The 26,758-nt window shown below is 38.4% G+C and overlaps 1 protein-coding gene and 1 long non-coding RNA gene across 4 annotated transcripts in view; one reads left to right on the forward strand and one right to left on the reverse strand.

The window, feature by feature from the left end:
* LOC140848383 (uncharacterized) overlaps window positions 1–15,878 on the forward strand; it is a 33,741-nt gene extending 17,863 nt beyond the window's left edge. Inside the window, exons 1-3 of one of the 2 annotated variants that reach the window (XR_012129162.1) lie at window positions 3,621–5,071; window positions 11,041–11,145; window positions 12,346–15,878. This is a non-coding gene — a long non-coding RNA (uncharacterized lncRNA). Of the gene's footprint in view, window positions 1–3,620; window positions 5,072–11,036; window positions 11,146–12,345 lie in introns of those variants that run through there. The other variant, XR_012129161.1, reaches the window with a different exon arrangement.
* The window catches only part of MAP3K7CL (MAP3K7 C-terminal like), a 142,540-nt gene that overhangs the window by 7,137 nt on the left and 108,645 nt on the right, over window positions 1–26,758 (reverse strand). For both annotated transcript variants that reach the window (XM_037013255.2, XM_037013256.2), the window contains exon 5: window positions 2,910–3,173. In XM_037013255.2, coding sequence (XP_036869150.1) covers window positions 2,910–3,173 — 264 coding nt within the window. The remainder of the gene's footprint in view (window positions 1–2,909; window positions 3,174–26,758) is intronic.

The raw sequence follows: 26,758 nt of genomic DNA on the forward strand, positions 1-26,758 counted from the left end.
AGTAACAAGGACATGATTTACCCTCCCACCAGAAACAACCAAAAAAAAAAAAAAAAACAATTTAAAACAGTGGGTTTTAGACACTGGATTCTAACATAGGATAATGCTCCCTGAGAGAGGAGAAACTCACAACCGAGTCCTATGAGTGAGCACCCCAGACTCCTACCTAGAGGGTGGGAATACAGGGGGAGCCTAGTGGCCAACCTGAGTTAAGGAGATGGAGCTGGAGGTGGTAGGCTGGAGAAACCAAGGCATGTGGAATGCATAGAGTGCTAAAGAAAGGGAGCCATACAGGGAAAGAGAATTCCAGCAATCTACAGATAGTCTACTGCAAGTCCTCAGCTTAGTAATCATCAGTGCATGCCTGTAAGGAAAATGCTGGAGGATGGGGGTGAAAACACCTAAAAGAAGCAAAGAAGGTATGAGATAAATAAAGGAACCCTTGCTTAAAATGGTGTCTGGGAGCCCTGGGGAGGCTCCCACTCACCGTAAGAAGCATACTTCTCATTCTCCAACTGGAAGAAGCTTAGTTTACATACTAAGGAAGAAGGATTTCTCCTTGCCCAGCAACAGTCCAGCCAATGACAACTCAACAAAACACTTCCCAACTTCTTCCTTTCCCCTATAAAAGCAGTCTCTCTCTTCTGTTCTCTAGACTTCTTAAGGTTTGCCATAATTCATTTGTCCTGAATCACAATTCATCTGCTATTCCTGAATAAACTCATTTTGTTGGTAAAAATCACTGCTCTTTTGTTTTTTAAGATCAACAGGAACAAAACGAGCATATGCAGGGCTGGGAATAGTTCAGGTTTCTATAAACCAAAGTGGAAAATCTCATAATCCATGAAGCACTGGGTAGAATACTCAGAAGGTGGGGCAAAATTAGTGCTACACTGAAGGCTGCTCTGGTTTCACTTAACACAGCCTAAAAGCAAGCCTTGAAAAAAAGTCAGACTCTTTTTCATAACTGCACCCAAATAAAAATTAAGAAAACTCATGAGAATACAAAAACATCCAGCACCCCCAAAATGTAAAATTCACAATGAATGGCATCCAACAAAATATTACCAGGTTTACAAAGAAGCAGGAAAATATGACAACCATAATGAAGAGAAAAACCAGTCAGTAGAGACACATTCTGTTGTGTTTGTATAGGTATCCAAATGAAAGGTATACAGATGATAGACTTAATAGACAGAGACATTAAAATGGTTAAGATTAAACATATTACTTAGATATGTGAGATATATTAAAGACTCAAATCCAACTTCCAAAAAAAAAAATACAATATCTGAGATGAAAATCCTATTAGCTGAGTGGGATTAACATCAGATTGGACACTGTAGAAGAAAGTAATAATTTGAAGACACAGCAATAGAAACTATCCAAAATAAAATGTACAACAACTGGAATAAATGAACAGAATATCAGTTAACTAAGGGACAACCTCAGCAGCCAGCACACATATAATTGGAGTTCCCAAAAGAAGGGAAAGGAAGGTACAGAAAAAAAATTTAAAGATACAATGGTTGAAAATTTTTCCAAATTTGATAAAAACAATAAACATATACACCCAAGAAACTCAACAAATCTCAAGCACAAGAAAAGATATCTTACTATACAATGAAAACAAATTTAGAATGGACTTATTAATAAGGAAATAAGGTCTAAAAATCATATTCAAAACAAATAAGAGCTCTTATGCAAGATTATCAGGTGGAGTAGGAAACCTCCATTCAATCAATTCAAAAACAAAGTAGGTTGTATATAAGGAAGGAGCAAATGCCAGAACCAAAAGATAAAATTTACATACCATACCAAAGTAAAGAATAATGTCAAAATGAAATCCACTAAAAAGGATAACCTAAATACCTTACATGGTAATGATAACAATATCTCTATTGCTAACCTATTTCTAAGCTTTAGATCTTCACATTCCATTACTTCTGGGCATATTCATAGTCTTAAAGATTCTTATACTTTGAATCTGGGCTTGGCCAGGTGACTTGCTTTGGCCAATGGGTCATTAGCAAAGATGATCAAAGCAGTCAGTGAGATGGGCTTCCTCTGTCTATTATGCTCTTTGCTCTCACTAACTGCCAAATATAGAAACTCAGTCTAGTCTTCTGGATTACAGAGACCATGTGGAGCAGAGATGGATTGTCCCAGCGGAGCTCCCTTCCCACCCACAAGCCTGCCAGCTTGTGGGCAAACGTACCCTAGACCATCCTACCCCATACGACCCAGGCCACTCAACCTACCCGCACAATCTTGAGAAAGTATAAAAGTTGCTGTTTTAAGCCACTAAATTTTGAAGTGGTTTGTTATACAACAAAAGCTGATTAATATACTCCATCTCAAATACAAAGTACTACACATTCTATATTCAAAGGTCTTTTATAAATTACCACAGAGATGATCTTGTAGCATATAACTGACAATGTATCTCAAAATTCTCAAAAATAAATCAGTGGCTGAAGGGAACCACTGTCAACCCATCTTCCCTCCAGAGAGCATACATTCTCTGACTTACTCATTGAAGACATTAGTATTAATCTTTATACTATGCATCAGTAAATCTTAGTTTCTGTTTTTCAGTTTTCAGAAAATTAAAGAAATAAAAATACAATCTAATATTTTCTTAATTTACATCCATTTTGGAACTCAGTGGTCTGGTGAATTATGAAGGTAATGTCTATTTTTTCTGCTTTCTTTTCTTCCCTTAAACAGGCTACACCACAATATCAAGAAAGGGAAGATATCTGTTGGCAATTTCTGTTTTCTTCTCCCTATCTGTCAATTCATTTGATACTATTGAATTGACATTTGATACTATGATATTGTTGAATTTTAATTATCTTTTGGAGTTTGCACTGCAAGTAGCAAATAAAGTACAATATTGTACTCACAATTCTGCAGTTATGTTGAAACTTCTCAAAAAAATCTTTAGTGACCTCGAATGATGAACTCTTCCAGTTTCCAGAGACTGGGAGGGTTCCTGGCAGTTGGGGCTTTCACTGCTAAGCCAGGGAAAGTCCTGGACAAACTGGGAGGGGTTGGCCTGCCCCCACGGATGGCTGTTCAGCTGGCTGTCGGAGGACTGGAGCACCTTGGTACTTCTTTTTGCCCAGTGGCTTCTGTTTGACCTTTTCTGTGTGAGAGCGCTGAGGAAACTGCAAAGTAGAGGAATGCTGGGTAGTTTTTCATTTTCTAAATGATTTTAGTAAGAAACATGCCACAAACATTTACTGAAATAATACCTCAGTATTCAGAGTTGTAATTTCCTAAAACTCAAAGGTAATTAGGATGATCTGAATGTTATTTGTTACAGGGAACTTCCCTCAGACAAAAAGGTTGTATACGCATAAATAAAATTAATGGGTTTTTTTAAGTGAACCTGGACAATTACGAACCTTCCCTTCAAAATGCAAGCAAAATCATTTAATTAGATGTTTACATAATTTATTTGGCATACTAATTTAGAGAAAATTTACATTGGAATCATATTTTTATATACTATATATATTTTGGCAGCAAATTGAAGCTCTTTACATAGTTAACTTTATAGTACATTTTTATTCATTTTATTGGATTTGAAGCATTAAATTGCATATTTTAAAAGATGATGTAGAATTTACTTACAGCTTCTCTTTTATGAAGTTTTTAGTCAGAACTATGAATCATTTCCTAATGAATCAGCAATATAACCCACAATTATAGCATTAGGCCTATGACAAAATATTGTTTTTAATTGATGAAGTTTCTGAGAATACACTGCAAAGTAGGAATGTTCTTATATTATAAGAACATATCTATTTTAATATGATATTTCAAAATGCAACATCTCTATTTTCCACTTGTACATAAACTCAGTGTGTGTGAGTGGGAGAGGGACACAAAGAATGAATTCTGGCCACTAGCAACAGTAACTCTTGCTCAGTGCTTCTCACACTTCTGTGTGCACATGAATCACTGACGAGCTTGTGAAGGTGTAGATTCTGACTCTGGCGTAGGTGGGGATAGCTCCTGAGAGTCAACCTTTCTAACTGACTCTCTGGTGACCCTGGTGCCCCCCAGGTGCCAATCACCCTTTGAGGGGCGAGTTCTAGTCGGTCTGTATGAAGGAGAATGCGCCCTCCCTCGAGTCTCTCCTGCAGATTTACCCTTACGTTCGCAATAGCATCAGTCTCTTTCTGAATCGCGATACTTTCTTATTGGTTTAGAGGTGTGGTGTCTGTTTCTCTCAGAGTTCATGAGGGCAGGGACCTTTTCTGCCTTATCCACTCCTGTATCTCCAGTGTCTACAACTTGATGAGCCATTACTTCTAAAGATCTATTGGTTAAATAATGTATTTGCATGACGACGTGGTATATGCGTGGTGCTGGTTACCAAATACACACCACGTATGTGTCAAGCAGGGTATTGATGGTTACCGGCATGGCTTTTAAGTCTACTCCCTAGCTGTGTGACACTGGCCCATGACATAATGTCTCGTGCTTCTATGTCCTCATCCATAAAATGAGAGTAATAATAGCCACACTCCCAGTACTGTGAGGAGGACTAAATAAGTTACTACTGTGACATAGTGAGAAAGTTGCCGGGCACAAACTTAACAAAGCAAATCTGAGCTCATGAGCTATCATGTTTTTATTACCGATAGGCATTTTTATTTAGGAAATCTAGAATCTTCCCAAAGGCAGCATGCTTGCCCTATGTTCTGTCTGGAAGGGATCAAGACTAGATGGGTGGTTTTCAAACTAACTGTGCTTCTTAGAGAGGCAGGGAGTCTGCGTAAATCTCCAAGGGCTCTCTGAGGGGCAGGTGGACAGAAACCAGCACCAGGGGCCTGCCCCAACACCACAACCAGTCCAGCAGAGCAACCCTGCCCTCTCTCTTATTACATGTTGACATTCCAAATAAGCTTCCTAAGTAAAGGGATGTGTCTCTCTTTTTAAAAAATCTAACTCAAGAACTGCAGGACAAGATCATCTCCAAATCTTTATTCAGCACTATTAATTCCTAAAAAGTAAAGCATGAAATATCAGTGCTTATGACCCACAAAGTCTTCAGGTAGGTCTTCAATATATATTAAGATCATTACATATTATGTATTGATTATATTATATTATATTATTATTATGTATTGATTATCTACTAATATATATTAAATGAGTTACTGATTAAGGCTTAGAAAGACTAGTTTCCAGAACTTGGAGATCATGACGGCTGACTTGAGATGGACCGAGAAGTGAGGAAAGAGAAACACAAGCAGCCTTTGCTCTTCCAAAACAGGAAGCTCTGAGGAAAGGAAGTGGCCTCTGAGGAGAGCTCATGACCACAGCAGGATTCTTTCATGATGCTAGACAGATGCACGCATTGATTTTTTTTTAAGCCCTGTACATTTAATCCATTTCAGCAGTTATTTATTGTCCTGTTCGATTAGGCACCCCTGCTTTACCTTTACATTTGCATCTCAGCCATGACTGCCCCTTAGAAGCACCTGGGGAGCTTTTAAACCCTGCTGTTCTCCAACCAGCCTCAACACAGTCTTTGGAGGCGGATCCCAGGTGTGGGGTGGTGGGTGGGTGTTGTCGTTTCAAAGCTGCCCAGGCAATTCTCATGTGCAGTCAGGTTTGAAAACTGCTTTAGACTTTTAAGCTTTGTTTCAAATCAGTATGTCTAGGATTTACATCAGTGAGCTTTTAAATGTTAATCAAACTTTATCAGATTTGAGTATTAAGTGTTGTGTACAGTTTTTGTTGCTGTTTGAATGGGATGCTTGTTAAATCTCATGGTCAGAATATTGGTGAACTGATTTCCAATTTTATAATGAAGTTCCAGGAAAGATAATAATCTGATATATGGCATTTGCTTTAATAAAAACACATACTGCTTTTACTTGGGAAAAAAGATGTCTATATATATATATAAATTTGTATGATAAGAATCCAGCATATTAATCAATTTACTCAAATATGGAACTTCCAAACTGAAGGATAGACAGAAGGATATTTTCCTCTGACCCCTCATACTAAATTCTGCCTGGCCTCCTTTGGAAGTACAGAAATGAGCAGGAGAAAGGGGCCCAGTACTGGACAAACCTGGCTTAAACACTGGCTCAGGCCCCCACTCTCTCATACATATTCCCAAACTTTTCTGAGCCCCCGTTTCTTCCTCTAGAAATGATATTACCTGTTTCTCATGGTTTGGTTGAAGTGTAGATGTGACAATAATCATAAACAGTGCAGAAAATCTTCCAACATTGTGCAAAGACAAATGCAGCTACCGCTAATGACAAGTAAGAGCAAATAATGCCCATTAATTGCTTTCTGTGAACCAAGCACTGGGCTGTGTGCTCTTTATATATCACCTCATTTCACTGTAATACAACTCAGTCCCTCTTGTAGGACTTGGTCTCTTAGTAGATGGAAAGAATGGGATTATACAGTGAAGTACAGCGGTTTCCTTGGCATGGCAAGGTCTGGGGTCTAACTTACTGTCTGGTGTGAAACGACACCATATTTGTAACATTTCACATACTGTTAATATAAGCCCCATCTCTAAATAGCCACATGCTGTAAACTTCCATTAAAAATGAATAAATCTGTCACAAATTATGACATGTGTAAAACCGAGTATGTTTACTTACTTTATAAACTTGGCTTTACTCCTAGAGCATTAGGGAAGTTGGAAGTGTCCTTTAAACCATTGGTTTGCCTTGGGACCAAGACCCAAATCACCTGACTCTAGGGCCCTTACCCGCTCTCTACTTGGCCACACAGCCAGGGCAGGAGCTCTTACTTGTTCATCTGTGCAGCTGGCTTTACATCGAACACTGCCCCCCCTACCCAAAACCTTGTTTCCTATAGACAGAAAAAACTAAGTCCAAGAAAATAGAATAGTATATTATTTTCATTTAGTTAATGCACTTTCTAAAATAACAAAAATTTAAGTGTTATAGAAGGTTACACTCAAACTTCCAATATCACCTATATTATCACCTAGGCAGAGTTATCTCAGTTACTAACCTCTAACATTTCTGAACCACTGCTTCATCTAACCCTGGTTTTCCCTTTGATTTTAGGAACTTAAATCCATGCTAAATCTCCTAATTGGGAGATTAAGGTAAATGAGAAACAAAGCAAATAGAGCATGTGATAAAAGAGCACATGACCTCACTTGAGGATATTAGTGAAGGACCCCAGCGAGAAGGGATGTCTGAGTTGGGTCCTAAATAACTCATGGGATTAAGCAGGCAAAAAGAAGCTGTGGGGTGAGTGTTAGCTTCCCAGAGCAGAGAGAATAACAGGTGCACAGGGCAAGAGCAGAGAGAGAGGAAGACCTTTAGGTAACTTAAGGTGGGCCATAGAGGAGGAGTAAGAATGTCACAGGGGCTGAAGGGACAGGCAGGGGCCAGATCATGCTGCCTGGTCTGACAATGTCCTTGAAAGATACTAAGCAGATATGATAAGATTTACTCTTCAGAAAAAGATTACACTGCTTCAGGGTGTTAGATGACTGCAAAGTGATGGCTATGAAAAGGACACAGCTCTGGTCATTGGAAGAAAAGATTCTGATGGTCTGAACTAGACTGACTGCAGCAGAGGTAGCAAGAAGTGGCAGATGATGATTTTCTTCTCAACTACGATGGACAAACCTAATGAAACACAAATAGTATCTGTATCACACACAATACATAGAACATATATGCAGACATATGTGCAGCAGATATTTTAAAAAGTTATTATTCAAAAACACAAAGGACGAAAACAGTCAAAAGCAAAGGACCTATATTTAAGTATTGAAAAGCAGAGGATAAATCAGAAAGAAATCCTCATGCATTAATTGAATTGTAGTTACTGTAAATAATCATGTCTTGGAGGAAATCGCAAGAGATAAGTTTTTCCTGCCAGTGGTAGAGGAAATCCTGGCAAAAACAAACCAGGAAGAATTGCACAATTTGCTACAATTCAAAAAAAGAGAGATGATTGATTCAAGGCATGCAACTGGCAAAATCACGTAGGCATAGCCTCCAGAAATGGGGAATACAAGAGGAACACGTGCCAGGAGGCTGCACCCAAATTCCAACTCCTCCTAGTACATTAATTTTCTTCCACCTTCCCTTGGCTTATTCCAGCAGAAAACAGGATTCCTGCAATCAGGCCCAAGTCCTAGGTGTGCCCCACCTCTATAATCCATGCCTCTTCATGCCCCTTCTCTCCTAAACGTTTGGAATTGTATTTTAAATACCAACTAAACCATTATAATGGTGGGGGGGGGGTCCCACATTTGTGAAAACCACTGCACAGAATCGCTTGATGTAATAATGGTTAAATTGCCTCAAGACAGGACGAGCTCTGAATATCTTTCCCATGTGGTCCATGCTTGGTCTTGCTTAAATGTCTCAGTGTTAGTGAATCATAATCATGGCTGCAAAAGGAAGGGAAGTCGAGGCACTAAACATTTGCTGAATGTTTCTTATGCCCTGGGCTCTGACACAGATGTGCTTCATATGTTATCTTATGTTTTAATTATCATATCCCACCAAGGAGGCGGTATTATCTCCATTTGACTATTATGGGCACTTTTAGTCACTTTCCGAAAGTACTCAGATCGTTAGTATCAAAGTCAAGTTTAGAGCCCCAGCCTGATTCAAAAGTGTACACTCTTTCTAGCTCACATTCTAAAGTCCTTTAGCCCAAAGTCCTTGGGGGAAAAAGATGATACTCTCTCTCTCTCCATAGTGTATAAGGATATCATGAGGATTAAAGGACAATTTAAAAGAAACTGACCCAAAGAAAAATGGCAAGATAGGAAATAATTTATGAAAGCCACTTCCTTTGGAAAATCCCAAAAACTCTGCTTTTTGTCCATGCTGCAATTTAAGTAAAAGGTATTTTTAAAACTTTCAATAAGAATTCATTAAGGTATTTAAAAAACTGCTACCCATATGTAATAATATTGATATTCTTAAACAGAGGCAGTAGTGTAGAGAAATGGCAATGGACCTCATAGTTAGACAAAAATCCTGCAATCCTACTTTGCTACGTACAAAATACATAGCTTTGGACAAATTATTCAACCCTCTCAGACCCTCAACATCCTGCTCTGAAAAATACTGGTAATAGAACTTGCTTTATATGTTTGTTGTGAAGATTAAATAATAGACATAAAGATCCTAGGATAGTGCCCAGTGTATTATAGGTGTTCATAACTTACAGGCACACTTTGCAGCACTCTTTTTTTAAATGTGGGTGATTCAAACAGGCAGCCAAGTGTAAAAAGTGGTAATCCAGCTCAGTGGTTTTAACATATACTGATGTCTGGGTGCACCCCAAGAAATTTTGACTTAATTGGTCTTAGGTGAGGCCAAGCACTGTGATCTTAAAAAGCTCCCTCAAATGATTCTAATATACAGCAAAGTTGAGAGTTCCTAGCTAGAACGACAGTGGTGGTAACGGTGGTGGCGGCAGGGGAGAAGGGACAGCACTTCCCAGAACACCTACTAATAACTTAAGCGCATTCAGGGGCGAGCAGCATGTGGGTGCTGTCGCCCAAGAGGCAGTGCTGGTGTAATAACCAAAGAGAGGCCTGCATCCTGCCCTGCCTCATAGAGGGAGACCAGTGTCTACTCTCCCTTCTTGCTGGCCCCTATCAGAGAGAAAAGCAGGGTAGGAGGAATGGGGACATACATGGAGATAAGAATATATCCCCATTTCTTCCTGGAAGTCATAGAGAAACAGTTTCAGCCAGAGCCAGGGAGAAGGGATAAGCTTTGCCTCAAATTTAAAAAATTTTAATGAATAAGACAGAGCTTTATATATAATTCTGATTATCTACTGCCATGTACCATATCATTCCAAAATGTAGTGCATTAAAGTAACACCCATTCTACTATGCTTGCCTCTGTGTGCCAGGAATTCAGAAAAGCATAGCAGGGATGATTCTCTGCCACACGATGTCTGAGGCCTCAACTAGAAAGAGGCTGAAATCATCAGAGAACTATTTTTACTAACATATCTGATACCTGGCCTGGGATGAATCAATGGCTCAGCTTTTGACCAGAGTGCTTAAATATGCCTCCCCCCACCATGTTACCTGAGCTTCCTTATCTCATGGCTGCTTCCAGCTAGTCGAATTCCATGGTCCAGGAATCCAATAACAAATGTGACCTGGTACTTTATAACCTCACCTTGAAAATCATACAGCATTATTTCTGGGGTTTTCTAATGATCAAAGCAGTCCCAAGTTCACCCAGATTCAAGGAGAATGAACAAAAACTACATCTCTAAATGACACAAGAGTTTTAGAGAATTTGCAAATACTTAAGTAGGTCTGACCTAATACCTACAGCGACAGGAAGTTAGAGACTCTGGCCACGATGTGGGTAAGAAACAAGACACTCATCAGGAAAGGAAGTCATTAGATACTACAGCTGGGACAAAGAGGTTATTGAAACAGTTGTACGTTTATACAACAATTTACCATATGCAAGAAGCAACCAGAGTCTGCACGCTTACGTGAAGACCAGAACCAAGAAATCTATAAAGATGACTTCTTGTCAAAAGATTGGCTCTCTACTTAACACCTCTGGGTTTTTTGAAACGTTCAATAAGTAAGAACGTTTTGAGTTGAGTATCCTTTCAAAGTTAAAATAGAAGGAATACATATCTAGTAAGAATTTTCATTTACAATTATCTTTATAAATCTTGTGAATACATAGTCCTTCCAAATATACTGTGATTCATTACCATAATTTACCCCTTGTCAAAAATTTTAAAACATGAGATTTAGGGAAATAACTGTTTCACTTGAGCTCACAAAATAAATTTATGCAAGGTTCATTTTTTAACATATGGTCCAAGGTTCCTAAGGCAGATACTACTTAGAAAGCAATGGATACTTCCTGAAATAATATATCTTGTTAACAATCTTTTTTCAACAGTCTTCTACCATAGACTAGTCAGGGAAAGTAAGTGATTGCATCCCCTCCCCTACAGCTGATAGCTCCAATCTGCTGCACTCTTTTTCCTAGAAAGATAACGACTGTGAATCATACCAGCTCCTGCTTTGAAAACAGTTCACAGACACTATGAGCAGATGGGCTTTTTGGCAGCAGAACACCTCTTTCCTGTCTACCACAGGTAAGTAGTAGTCACCTTCATAAATAAGCTACAACTGCTAATTCGAGGACTAGCAGATTGTAAATAGCCAACTCATGACAGCATGCTATATTTATTTAAAGAAGGCTTTATTTAAATGAGTTTGCACATATTAGAAAGTGGTAGCCAGTCCACATGTCAAAAATCATGCCAGTTTTCATAATTGCATATTATCTAGAAAACAAACAGTAAACCTGTCTTTCAGACAGGCAAACATTGCAGATGAGATCATAAAATTTTCAATATGGTGGTAGCAGAAAACAGGGCACTGCAACAAAGAAGGAAATCAGGAACATGAGAAGATACTGAGTCAAAGAAAGAGCAGGTGGCACCAATTTCAGCCAAGTGTGTGGGAAGAGTTACAACCCATATGAAAGGAGACATAGATCCCCCTTTAAACATCAACATACTAGTGAGGAATCAAGAAGACAATTTAAATTACACCCAGTGTGGTATGTGCGCATAGTGGGACAGAGTCAAACATGGGAGAGAGGGGAAGGAAGAAGAATCATTGCTTATGGGACACCACCCATAGCTTAAGAGACCTCTGGAGGATGTGGGGAAAATGGACCCCTCACACCTGCTGGTAGGAATGTAAAATGGTTCGGCCACTTTGGAAAAACAGTCTTGCAGTTTCTTAAACAATTAAAATACACTTATGACAGACCCAGTAATTCCACTCTAACTGTTCACCCAGGAGAAATGAATACTTCTGTGTGAATCTTCATAGCCAAATTACTCATAATAGATCCCAACTGGAAATAACCCAAATGTTCTTCAAGTAGTAGATGAATAAACAAAATTTGGTATATTCATAGAATGGAATACTACTCAGCAATAAAAGGTATGGACTACTGACACATGAAAAAATATGAAAGGACTTCAAAAATATTATACTAAGTAAAAGAAGTTGGACACAAATGACTACATATTATATGATTCAGTTTATATGAAATTTCTAGGGAAGATAATAGAAAACAAACCAGTGTTTGCCTAGGGCTAAGAGTAGAGGTGGGAAATGACTACAAAGGGGCAGCTATGAATGTTTTGTTGTTTGATAAAAGTATTTTAAGTGTCCAAATTTTCATCAAAAATGACTAATTACACCAAGAACCAGAAAGACTTCAAACTGAATTAAAAAGGCAATTAAAGTTACTTAAAAACTTCAATAATACCTTACAGATTTTTACAGGAAAAACTAAACAGAATGGTGGTTTTGTGAATTGAGAAATTGAGAAATCTTTTTGGTATATGTGGATAAAATGAGAGTTCCTGTGACCAGGATTCTCACCTGGCCGTGGTTGACTAGCTCATTGCACACCTGTGGGCAATACATGGCTGTTGACTCTGTAAAAAGAGCTCCGCCCAGTGCTCTGGGCACTACACGGTGGCAGAGCTGCAAGGCTGCAGGAGAGCAGAGCAGAGGCTGGAGTGGTGGCAGCACTGAGGACAGAGGCCCAGAGGACAGCTGTGCGGGATGACTGTGCAGAGAAGCCCAGAGGCTGTGCGAACAGAGGGGCCCAGAAGCAGAGACTGGCTTGCTGCATACAGACTTGCTCTGAGTGAATGGGATTCTACTGACTGACCTGCCACCTGGAAATAAAGTTGGGTATAACCCTTTCACCCCAAGAATATTTTGCTGTCAATTTCTTTGGTCACACTGAATCCATAGCAAACTTGCCCCGGGCTGAAACCCATTGGCAAGACAGTATATACCACATTAATCTTAAGCTTCTACTGTAACTTAATCAAGACAGTGTAGTATTGATGTAAAGAAAGACATATTTTAAACTCTCTTATTTACCCAAGGGAAATAAAAACATATGTCCACCAATTACATGTATACAAATGTTCATAGCAAGCTTTATTCATAAGTCAAAAATAGAAACCACTCAAATGTCCATGAAGAGGTGAATGTATAAACAACTTGTGGTAAATCCATTCAGTAGGGTGCTGCTTAACAAAAAGGGAACAAACTAGTCATACATACTTGCAACAACATGAGTGAATCTTAAAAATATGCTGAGCAAAAGAAACAGGACATAAAAAAGCATATACTATCTGATTCTATTTATATGAGGTTCTGTGATAGGAAAAGTAAGTGATAAGAGAACATCAGTGGTTGCTATGCAGGACATGGGATTGATGGCATAGAAGCTGGAAGACACTTTTGGTGTGATGAAAATTTCTGTATCTTGACTGTGGTGGTGGCCATTGTCTAGCTTGTGACTATGCCCAACTGCCTAGTTTGCATCTTGGCTCTGTCACTTAGCCAGGTTATTTAACCATTCTCTACCTTAGGTCCCTCATCTGTGAAAAGGGCATAATAATAATACCTATTTCATAAGGTTGTTATAATTGTTAAAAAGAATAAAGATATTAGCATGCCTGAGAGATAGAAATTTCTATATGCACTAGCCATTATTATTGTTATCAAAGGACAAAGTTATATATGTAAGGATGTTTGTTAAAGAGGTGGTTATGAAAGCAGAAACTGGCTTGTGTAGAAGTGAAGCTACAGTGCCTTCACCTGATGAGATATTATATAGTCATTAACTGCACTGTTGACTGTCAGAGCATCTATTAGTATAACTTATAGTTCACATGACAAAAATCAGGTAAACATCTCAATAAATGCAGAAAAGAAATGACATAAAATCGGGCATCCATTCCTGATACAAAGCAAAGTAGAAAATTCTTGTATTTAATTACATCAAAAGCCAATATCAAATTTGATGGCAAAACTTTCAATTTTCCATTCAAATTTCACAAACAAAATAAAGGTGCTATCATCACTGCTATAATTAATTTTACTGGAAGTAAAATCCAATGCAATCAAGTAAGAAAAATAAATACGGAGCTTACATATTGGAAATAAAGATCCATAATTGTCATTATTTGGAGATTATATGATTGCATATAAGGATTAACTAAAATGGCTTATTAAAAAATGTCATTTATAAAAATGAATAGCTTTCCTATATACACATCATGAGAGAAAAAATAAAGTCTCACGAGCAAAACAAAAAATTATTAGAAATCATCTTAACAGAGAATATACAGAACAAATATGAAGAAAATATGTCACAGTTTTGAGGAAGCATAAAAGGAGAGCTGAGTTCCTACATAGAAAAACTTGAAACTATAAAATTATCAATACAACCTTCAAAAAAATTGATTGAAAAAGGAACAAAACTTTGTGAGCTATTTCTCAAAACTATATAAAATTCATCTGAAAAATTAAATATACCAGAACAACCAGGAAATATACCAGGAAAAAAAAAACATCTGGAGAAAATAAAGTGAGAAAGGACTTTTTTAAACCAAACATAAAACTACAGAAAGTAAACCATTTTGTGGCAGGACTAGTATATTCGTTATCTATTATTGCATAACAAATGTCCCCAAAATATATTGGCTTAACACTGCCTTCTTTTCTCATAGCTTTTGCAGGTCAGGAATCTGAGTGTGGTTTACCTGGGTTTTCTAACTCTGGGTGTCCCACAAGCCTACACTCAAAGTTCAGCTAAGGCTGTAGTCATCTCAACTAGGGAAGGACCTGCTCCCAGCCACATTCATTTGGTTGTTGGAAGGATTCAGCTCCTCATAGGGTGTAGGCTAGACATCTACCTTATTTCTTTGCCACATGCCCTGTCCATAGGGCAGCTCACAACATAGCAAGCGGTTTCATCAGAGCGAGCAAATGAGAGGGAGAGAAAGAGAGGAGTTATGAATAACAGTAAGATGAAGTCATAGTTTTTATAATCCAATTGCTAATGTAACATCCTATCGCTTTTACAGTATTCTATTCATTAGAAGCAAGTCACTAGGTCCAGTCCACACTCAAGGCAAGGAGATTACACAGGACATGAATACCAGGATCAAATGAGGCCATCTTCCTGCCACAACTAGAGAGACAAACCAATGGAAGAACATGAAGAGTCTGAAAATAGACCCAAATTCCTTTGAGAATTTTATGTAATGAAGATGGCATTCCATCTTTATTGATGAAAAGCCCTATTGATTATAATGTCATCACCAAATCAAATCATCTCCAAATAACTAGCTGGCTATCTGGACACTGAGCTCTCCCGTACAAAAATTAATTCCTGAGGGATCAAAATCATGCATGGAGAAATAATAAAGACTGCTAGCAGTAGACATAGGATTTTTAACAATTATTATCTTGGCATAAGAAAACCATATCTTAACCTGACACAAAACCCAGAAGCTATCAAAAAATTTTGACATCATTGATATAAAAACATTTAAATATCCATATGGAATGAAAAATTGGAAAAGAAAAAAAGCTTGTGACACATATGACAGAGAGTTTATTTCCTAATATAAAAATAGTACTTTAAAACAAGTAAGAAAAAAAAATAACCAAATAGAAAAATCAACTATGATGTAAACAACTATACATAAACATCTAAGATATACATGTGAAAAGATGCCCAGTTGAACTCATAATCAAAGAAATATGTCAAAGAGAAAAATGTAATGCCATTTTACCTATAAAAATGGCAAAAATTTTTAAGTTTTACAACCTACAGTTGGGAAAAGTACAGAGAGAATGTAAATTCAGGCTTTTTCGGATAGCCATTTGGCAAATTCTTTCAAAGCTAAAAAGTGTGCATAACCCTTTACCCAGCAACTCCACTGCTAATAATGTATCGTATGGAAATTATGGATACGCACAAAGATTGTGCGCGCGCGCGCGCACACGCACACACACGCGCGCGCACGCACACACACACACACACACACACACACACACTCTCTCTCTCCTCTCTCTCTCTCTCTCTCTCTCTCTCTCTCTCTCTCTCTCTTTCTCTCTCTCTCTGACTGACTGACTGACATCATTTTGGCTGCAACCAAGGCTGTCATGTTGTGTCCGGTTGTGTCCTGCCCTGGGCACCCTGCCGAGGTTACCGGGAGGGGGCCAGGGTGATGTAATCACCTGCTCCAATCAACAAACCAAACATCCTGTCGAGGGGCTATATCTGTCAAGAGAGAAGTGTATCAGAGTCCTAGCAGGAAATTGAGGGCACTCAAATTGGGTAATTCGGGGCACAGTTTAACAAAGAGCACATGTAGAGAAAGTAGGCTAGTGCAGTATCCTAGGACTAAAAAGGCAAGAAAGGGAGCAGATATAAGAGAAGGGAGGTAGGAGCTTGAGACAAAGTTAGAAAAAGAAAGCCAGCTTTCAGCAAGAAGGCAGGAAGAGAGCCAGAGGAATAAATACCCCAGCCTCTCCTGACTTCCTTCTTCCAATTTCCTGCAGCTGCTCCCATTGGCTGAACCCACCCAAAAACTCCATCAGCCAGAGTGTATATTCATATGATCCATATGCAGATCAGCCTCCCAGGGAACAGAGCAAGGTAGAGAATGGGGGAGAGTAGAAGTGGAGGGGGCTGTGGAAAACACCCTTCCTAGAAAACCATCATTTTCTAGCACCTATGAGGCACCATGGAGTTGGCAGCTACCTTAACATCCACATTTTGCAATTGCAAGAAAACAGAAATAATTTAAATGTTCAACAGTAGAGGACCACATACTGAATTAATATACATGATACAATAGAATGCTATTGAGCTATTTTTCAAAACAAATGAGGATACAGACTGATCTGAAAAAGAAACCACTAAGACAATTTAAGTTAAAGTATGAATGATTCAGCATATGTGTGTACACATTCTTAGATAGATAACATATAACATAGAAAATATTACATTGTATGAATACACTTCTATATATCTCAAAATTTCTGGAAAGATGCCTGACACTCTTAAAAGTGGTTTTCTCTAGGGTTGGGGTTGGGGGTGATGGTTTGACCAGAGAGTAGGAGACTTAAAATTTTCATTTCATATTACTCTTATAATAACAAAAGTAACGTAAAGGCCTATTTTGACAGAAAATGTTTTTAGTATCCTTTACCAGAGATGTAATAATACTATGGAAAATACATATGATATAATATTTAGGCATAGAAAAATTGCATATGCAATACGATTATAAAATGTTTTAGGAAACATATACAGGGAAGAAAAGTTGAACAAATAAAAAAAGGAAACACCAGACATCATCAGTAATTGTGTATAGTGTGGGATCATTGGCATGTCTTACTCTTTTGTATTTCCTAAATATTTTTACTGAGAATATGGTGCTTTTATAATGGAAAAAAAATTTAGGCTTTTAAAGAAGTAGAAATCATTTTCCAATGAATTCTTATGCAGAACCCCAATCATAAAGAAGACATTTAAGAGTTTTCTGGATTAATTTTAAGTGTTCAAAGTTAAAAATAATTGGGAACACCAAATATAATACAATATTAAAACATCTTCAATCTCATTACATAAAAACTGTAGATAGGTAGAAATTGTTCTTAGTCATCACTGAATGTTTTTTTTAGTGTACACACACATTATTAGTACTTTTTAAAACCAGTTTTGTATTTCATTGGATAAAGAATCCTATTAGAGGAAAAATTTGAAAGCTGTGAATCTTGACTTTAAGCATGAAAATAAACAGAAATTTTAATCCTAGATCAAGCTGAATAGGGAATTCAGTCCTACAAGTCTCACCAGATAACCTTCTTATCAGAAGAGAAGAAAACAGATAAAAATTATATGATTTCAGGAGCTCAGAAAGAACCCCAGATGTCTTGAATCTGGAACAGGAGGAGGGTGACGGGAGGGTTTGTCTTTTCTCTTTAGTGGCACTGACTTCCACCCACTCAGCTCTCCACATACAAGGAAAGCCATGTTGTAAAAATTCTGGTTCTCATTTATAATGAAACAAAACATCAGAACACTTGCTATAAGATGCAACCTTCTAAGGGAAGGTTAGTCAATTTTCTTCTTGGAAGAAGAAATGAAATCATCCAGAAATGCACTTTGAGAACAATGAAGAAAATGGGGAAATAAGCCCTTCCTCTTATGAATAAAGATTCAGTGTTACTGTATCTAATAAAGAATAAACTGAAAATAGAAAATGTTTAATAGGGAGCTTAACGTCTATTGGTATAAGAAACTAAGTTAAACAAAATTTGCTGACTACTCAGATTAGAAGTTCATGTAACCAAAAGGCAAAAATTCTACTGGGAAAAAAATAATTATTCAATATATATTCTGCTTTTTGCTGACTATTTACTTTATGTGAACAAGAATCATTAAACAGTAAAAGTGAAATGGCTAATTGGGTGTTGCATGAAGTGACATTGAACCATTTTTCCTTATAAGGAATTAAGATGTACAGAATAAGGTTTTCCATTAGGAAATGGTAAAACCCACATTCTTCTCAGAGGTCAAATCAAAGCTCATTGCTCATCTTTCCTCATCTTCTCTTTCATAAGGATTTTGAAGTAAGAGAAATCTTCATGTGGACATTCTTAAGACAAATGAAGAAATATTTCCCAATTTTCACCCTGTACAATCAATTTTAAATGTAAAATGGCTATAATTTCCAGTGTTATTTCTTTTTATAATTTATTTTTACTAGTTTTTAGAGCAGTTTTAGGTTCCGAGCAAAATTGAGAAGAAGATGCAGAGATTTTACATGTGCTCTCTGCCTTCCCCCAACACAAAGCCCCTGTCATCTGCATCCCCCACCAGAGTGTTACATTTGTTACAATGATGAGCCCACACTGACACATGACTGTCACTCAAAGCTCATAGTTTACATTAGGGTCCACTCTTGATGTGTTACGTTCTATGGATTTAGACAAATGTTTAATGTATGTAGTCACCATTACAGCATCACGTAGAGTAGTTTCACTGTCTTAAAAACCCTCTATGCTCACCTATACATCTCCTCCTCCCAATCCCTGACAACCACTGATCCTTTTACTATCTCCACAGTTTTGCCTTTTCCAGAATGTCATACAGTTGGAATCCTATAGTATGTAGCCTTTTCAGATTGTCCCCTTTCTCTTAGAAAGACATTTAAGTTTCGTCCATGTGTTTTCTCGACTTGGTAGCTTTTATTTTTAACACTGAATAATACTCCATTGTCTTAATGTACCAGTTTATTTATCCATTCACCTACTAAAGAACAGCTCTGTTGCTTCCAGATTTAGGCAGTCATGAATAAAGGGGCTTTAAACACATGCAGGTTTTTGTGTAGACATAAGTTTTCAATTCTTCCAGAGAACTAGCAAGGAGTACAATTGCTGGGTTATATGGTAGAGCATATTTAGTTTTGTAAGAAATCACCTGTCTTCCAAAGTGGCTGCACCATTTCGCATTCCCACCAGCCAAGAATGAGAGTTCCTGTTGCTACACATCCTGACCAGTATTTAGTGTTGTCAGTGTTCTGGATGGATTTTGGCCATTCTAATATGTGTGTAGTAGTATCTCATTTTTTATTTGATTTCCCTGATGACATAGGATGTGGAGCATCTTTTCATGTGCTTTATCTGCCATATGTATATCTTCTTTGGTGAGGTGTCTGGTGTTATTTCTTTGGGAATATATTTCTTATGGGAAAATATTTCTCAGATGCACATTCAAATCCTACAGAATAGCCTTAAGAATGGCCAACCTCAAATTAATATATCTATATAAATTTTACCAAGCTGCCAGGTGGAGGAATTTTTTCCTTTAGAGGTGAACCTGAGTTTTCCTGAAACCAGCAAATGATTTGAAATTAGAAAAGCTGAGTTTCAAACTCTGCTTGCTGTTAGAAGCTTTGACCATTTGTTTCATGTGTGAAATCAACAGTGTCAGGCAGCCATCATATTCTATGATTCCCTTTGGGCAACATAACTTAAATGTTTATCCTAACAAATCCAGGTTCAAGTGAAGATTGCTCTATCTTTCCTCTTGAGTTCTTTCCTCTCAAGATCATATATTTAAACATTTTAGCTTATTCAAGATAATGCCCTTTAATAAACCTATAAGTTGATTATTTCTCTTCTAAACAAACATTCTAATGAATAGATATCCTTTACATAACAAAGTAGCCCCCACACCATTGCTTCCTATTAATATTTGCTCAACTGTATAAAAGAGTGTAGTCTATATATTCTTATTGTCAGTTATTTTTCTGTACAATTATTTAAAAGCATCAAATAAAAATATGTGGAATATTTTCTCATTCTTAAACCATTTCTCATGAAGACAAAATCTGATATAGGTAGAAATAATACATTTTAGGCATATGAATGGAACACTTCTCAAAATCAAGTCACAATGTCATTATATTTTGATGGCATACATTCACTCAGATATAGTAACATAATACAACTTATGATAGTGTTATCATAAAACTTAAATATATTAATATCTTCAAAAATGCAGTCCTAGATTGAAAATATACCATTTACAGAAATATATTTTTGTGCTTATTTTTAACATGGGACTGACACCATATAGAAAGAAAGTGTTAAAAATTCATGAGCCCGCTCTGTCACTGTAAGCTGTACTTTGGGCAACTGACTTTAACCTTAGCTTTCTTTCTATAAAATGGCCACCATTTTATAATGGTCCTCCCAGTCTGATATGTGCAAAGGAGAAAAGATTCCTACAACCCCCACTTAACTACTCAAACACTGGTGCTGATAGCACAAGAAGCTTGGTTCATTTGCTTGAGTTAGCTTGATGGCTCTGAGAAACAGCTTAGGGATGGCATTGAGCCACTTCAATTCATTTTTTGTAATGGCGGTGGCGGTGGTTACGGTTTCAGTGGTTAGGTTTGCAGAGAGTGGGCAGAGAGCTAGAAGCTCACTGACATTTATCTGACCAAGATCTGCTATAAGGTGAAAGTGTGTACTTTCTCCAGTTGCAAAAGGGAGGCAGTTTGCAGTTATGACATAGTTGGGTCAGCTCTTTGCTGGATCTTTCAGTTGTTTACAGAAACCTATGCCTAAAATGAGTTCACTCTCTTCGGCTGCCAGGATTAATACCCCCGTGGAGCAGGTCTGAGCTGTTTTCAGGGACACGGCTCGGGCAAGCTGCTGAGAAACGTGGCCTAGTGCACACAGGCTTCCCGACATAGGTAATTAGAGCTGATGGTCCAGTTTCCAGAGGTGCCCCAAATTACAGAGTAGGTTCATGTGGGGTCTGGGCTTGCCCCGCTCTGTCATCTTGGTTCCTGTCTCTCTCAGGAAGGGCCCGAGGAGACGCTTGCCAACATGAGCACATGGCAGAGCAGAACAGTAGCTGGTGGATCAGAAACAGAAACTCAGTTGCTTGAGTTTCAATCCTGAATATTTCCCAACCACACTTGGGGGGAGTAAATAAACTATTACAGTTTTAATCATATGAAGATGAAAATAATGTTTTCAGCTTTTCTGCTGGATAGAGTCAATCAAAACAACACCCTTTGCCATATGTTCTGGTCTGTGTACAGACTGCCCCCAGACTTCTACGGGGGGGCTCCTAGTTCAGCTTCTGTTGATTTATGAAACACCTATGTGAAGGTTCCTGAGAAACAGTGTGTTACAATACTTGAAATAACCTAAGCCTCATCTTCCTAATCTTTAATTCACCACCTTTAACAAAATCGATTTATGTTTTTCAACCAAGGAAGTGTAAAAACTCAATGTGGTTGTGAGTTTTGGACATCCTTCTTGAAAGTACTTATTTATTTTTTTGGATACTTAAAAAAATTCAAGAATAATTATAAGCCACAAAATCCTACATAACAAGTAATGGAATTCTGCCTTTGTTCTCCCCCAGGATTTGGGCATTTCTCTTTTATACAACTGCTAATAGATATAGAAAGGAGTCACTTAACTTTCTAATTTCATATTAATAAAGCATGAAAGAAGTATTGCTATTAATAATAAATCCAAACCCTTAAAGGGATGGTAGATATGGCACAGACATCAAAAAAGAAGAAAGATATGGGACACCTCCACCTTCCCAACTTTAAAAGGACACATATGGAGCACAACCACATAATGTCAGAGAAAAAGGGGACTTAGAAAATATCTTCCTCCAACTCTTTGTTTTATAGAGGAGGACGCTAAGGGAAGCAATTTGGCCAGTGTCAGAAAGCCCTTTGTGACCAATGTAGAACCTGGAGATAGATTTCCAGCCTCTTTCCATTAAGCCAGACCTCCATTGTCTAAATCAAGGTCAACCAATGGTGTTCTAGAAGAAAATCTGCCTTCCATTTCACCTTTTGTTAATAGCATCCAATGTTGGTCTCTGTTTCACACTGTAGAAAGAATAAAGGGAAGATAAAACAAGGGAAATATCTGCACTGTCAGGAAGTGGCTACTTCCTTATTGCAGTGGGTATGAAAGTCAAATACAGGGTGTCCCACAAAGTCAGCAAACAGGATAAACTCTTCTTCAACAATGTGTCCAACAACATTGTCTGCATTTCTTCAACTTTCAGACTCCCTAAAAAGTATAACAATTATGCTATTTTCCTGCACTTTCAGACTTTCCACACAAGTCCACTGTGTTTTATTAGAGATTTTTTTCATGTTTTTATTGTTTTTTTCCAGATTACCAAGTAGGCAAATCTAGAGCAAATACACTCCCCTGAAAGCATCTTGAGCCTATTATTTGAAAAATGCAATTAATGTATGGTTTCAATTGAAGTTTACCTATGGTTCCTGACTTTGCAAATACACTATAAAATGAGGACTGAAAGACAACCAGCAAGAAATTGTCAAGAAATGCAGTAGGTGAATAATGCCAGCAGGCTTAAACAAGTGCCTAAGACCTTTAAAAAGATGCTTAATACATAAATCTATACTCTGATACTTTTGAACTATTTAAGCCTTAAAAATTACCTACTTCATTGTTTAGAATGTTTGTCTTGATGCCTAATGCTAGAGTATAAGCTCCCCAAGGGTCAGGGTATGTCAGTTTTATCTACTCAGAGTCTCCAACACTTGGAAATGTTCTGGCACATAGAAACTGGTGTCCAATAAATGTTTTGAAATGAATGCTGCCATACATGGAAAGAGGATTAACTTGATTTGGCTAGCTGCTCAACAACTGGTCTGAACATTGAACAGTCGAGCAAAATCCCCAGTGCTTCTTGCTCAAGGATAGGTTGCATAATGAGAATCTCTCCAACCATATAAGTTATCTGGGAATTATATCGAATATGTCAGCTCAACAAAGTGAGTTATCTTGGGAATTCATCATCTTCTGCATGTCTAAATACAGCACATTTTGACAGAGCCACAATTCATGGTTTCATGATATAATTGACATAACTGCAGCACTTAAAATAAGTTTTCCTTACTTTTGGATGGATTTTGCCATCCTCTAATGCACAGTGTGCTTTTTAAAGAAGAAGCTATAAACTGTGAAGAACACATACATTGTAATTATATAAAGGGTGCTAGCATAATTCTTTTTAGAGAAAAACTTCCTCATTCTGAGTATGTTAGTATCAATATATTTATATTGTACAACCCTAATTTTAAGAGATTCCCCCTTTGGTTGGTAAGATAGAAGAAAGGCACTTAGCAATTCATAGAGAAACTGAGAAAATGGAAAATGTGGGGAATTAGGATGAGACAGACCTATGAAGCTCTAGGTTCCTATGGTATCAATAATGACAGCTGTGCAGTTAGAGGCGGAAACCCCATCTTGCTGACGTACTTTCTGGAAAAGCCAGACTGAGTAGAGGTGTGAGGCATGTGGGCAGGGGCACCAGAAGCACATTATAAAGAGGAGCTGTGTGTATTTTGAAACATAGCAGTGTGTAAATGGTAAAAGAGCCCCTCTGGGAGGTGTGGGCAGAAAACTCAGACAACTTGACTGTAAAGATGCCAGTCCAACAAGCGGCTGCAAGGGAATCTTCAGAGAGGGAATTTTGTGCTAAATCAATCTCTTTGGCACATAAACCAGAATCATTTTATTTAGTAGTATTTTCTTTTCAAGGCATGAGCTGTGGAATCAAATAACCATTGTCCTCATCGGAATTTCACCACTGGCTAACTGTGGGACGCTGGGCTCAGTCCCACATCTCCATGAGCGAGTAGTCCCATTTCTCACATCTGTAGTGACCTTTGTACAGGGGCTGGCATACAAGGAAATGTCAGTAAGTGGCAGATATTATTTTTCATCTTTTGTATGGAGGGATATGGAAATTGGCTTTCATTTCTTATTTCCTTTGGTATTTTAATCAAGCGCTTTTTGTGTTTTTTTAAATATTGGCTTCTATCTGAAAACTGCCAACATGGAGTAAGAAAAGGTGATACTGTCATTGCTTAGACTTGAAAGAGAACAGCAAATGCAGGAGACCTCAGGTGGTAGCTACAGTTCCATGAAGTAACTCAGCATGGAAGGCAGCGACACGGACGGCAGACACGGGGGACCTGGGGAGGCATTCCCCTCTCTGCTGACTGGCGCTTTACATGTTCTTTTCTTTTCTGAAACTAGACCATGGATTCTGTTCCTTCATTTGTTCAGTTACTCATTCCATTTTACAGAGGCCAGGCGTTGCGCTAAATGTAGAAAGAGGAGACAGAAAATAGCTGGGAGCCCAAGCTCTCTGAAATCCCAAACCCAGGAGGGATCAGCCAAAGAAACCAACAGATGTGCCAGGTGACAAAGGGGAAGGGTTTAAGGCCATGTTCCCATGCAATTCCACGTCTGCTTGAAGACCACTGGTTTGGGCATCAATGAGCATGTAGATATGGTGAAATGTTTTAGTGACATGATGTATTACAATACTTATTTACTGGTTCTTAAACCGGCCAATAGAAAGAAATAATTACAAGAGGGTTTATTTTACTTTATTAGCAAAGATGTTTTGCATGTACTGGAAATCATTTCAATTTCTGGAAAGAGAAGGAAATTCTTTAATTATTCTGCACTGAGATCAGGTTTTTTTTATTTCAAGTTTCATTATAAAAATTCATTGTTGCCACGGATCAGAAGTATCCATCTTCCTTTAGACTTTCAAGAAAGTCTGAAGGCCGTGAAAAATAGTTCTAACATCTCAGCTGTCATTGCCCACTTCTTGGCCCGGTCTTGGAGGTAGATGCCCAGGCCTCTGCTTATGCCAGTCCCTGCATCTTGTGGCCTGGCCCAGGCCACAGTGATTTTGCCACTGAGAAAGCATTATTTCAGCGTCAGCCAAAAGAAGAGTAAATTGAACTTGTAATAATACCAAAGCCACCAAGTGAAATCAAAAGATGAAGTCAAAAAATGGAAGCAACTCACAGTCAAGGAGATGTGGTCTAAGGCAGGCATCAGTGAATCTCATGGGAGTTAGAACAGAGCCAGACTTCATCTCATAAAAGGAGCATTGGTGCAGGCCTTCCCCATGTGAAAACCAAAGAGATCTTCTCCGTCTCCTTTATGACAGCACCCAGGGGCGGGAAAGACAGATTCAGGGATCAGAGGCTTCTATCCAGAGCCTCTCATTCTCACGAACTTACACATCTACTCTGTCAGCCCAACATGATGGATTATGTTATTGTTCCCCATACTGGCCCTCATCCCTGTAAGGATATTGCACATCCCAGCCCATTTCCAGGTAATAGTAGTAGCTCTCTAAGGTGGAGTACACTCTCTGCCACATTATCAGGGTTAGCCGTTGACTTGTCTGAGCCAATGAACGTAAATGGAGGCTGCAATGTGCCAGTTCCAAGCAAACACTTAGAAGAATCACATTTTTCAGCTAATTCTATTTTTCTCTCTGCCACAAAAATAGTAGGTCCCAAGTAAGCACTGCTCCTTTTCCAGTTCCTGGAGCAGAACTGTAGAAACTAATGCACAACCACCATATAATATCAGTGGGAAATGAACATTTGCAAGAGTGAGCCCCTGAGATTTAAAGATTCTGTGTTACTGCAGCTAAGCTGACTCACACACCTGATACTGCAAAGTCATAACACAACTACATTGGCATAAGCATCCCTTCTCTGAGGGCATCCCATCCTTGGAGGGGCTTGAATTTTATTCTAACAATGAGCCAAAGGACATTAGACAGCATTGGTTCAAGCCCTATTTTTTCTGTAGTCAGAAGGTACTAGGAATAAAAGAACAATCGTTGTACCATCCTAGGAGAGCTGAATTGCTGTAAGGTAAGCCCTAGTTATCCTTGCAAGTCATAATTGGTCCACAGTTCTGGAAGTGGCCATGAAATAGATTAGCCTTGAAGAAGTGGGGTACAGCAAAGGTTTATATTTGCCCCACTACAGCCTATTTCTTCGAGCCCATAGCAAGTAAATTTGTCCTCCAATCCAGGGGCACAGAGAAAAACCATATAGCCAGCTTCTTTTGGCTCCCAGTTCTGCCACAGCATTTACGGCCCCACCTCTTCCTTTTAATGTGTTTATTTATGGGCTGTTCCACAACTCTCCTGGTAAGCCAGTGGCCTCGGGGTGCAATTACAAATACTTTAAAACTCGAAGCTAGCATGTTTTTCAAATCAATTAAAGCATTAAAAAATATCTAGAGAGGAAGCCAAGAGCAACCCAAATCCTAGCCGCCTGGACAGAGCCACCGGAGCCTCCAGGGCCGGACAGACCCAGTCCTGCCAGGAGCAGCAGGGACGAGAGAACCGTGGGATTCTGAAAACGGCCTGGATGGTGGGGAAAATACAGCTGAGCAGAGGGGATCTGTTCCTAGAATGCTGCTGCTTAACACAGGAAGAGCAGAGAGGGCCGG

Source organism: Manis javanica, chromosome 3 (genome assembly GCF_040802235.1).
Source record: "Manis javanica isolate MJ-LG chromosome 3, MJ_LKY, whole genome shotgun sequence".
Lineage (NCBI taxonomy): Eukaryota > Metazoa > Chordata > Mammalia > Pholidota > Manidae > Manis > Manis javanica.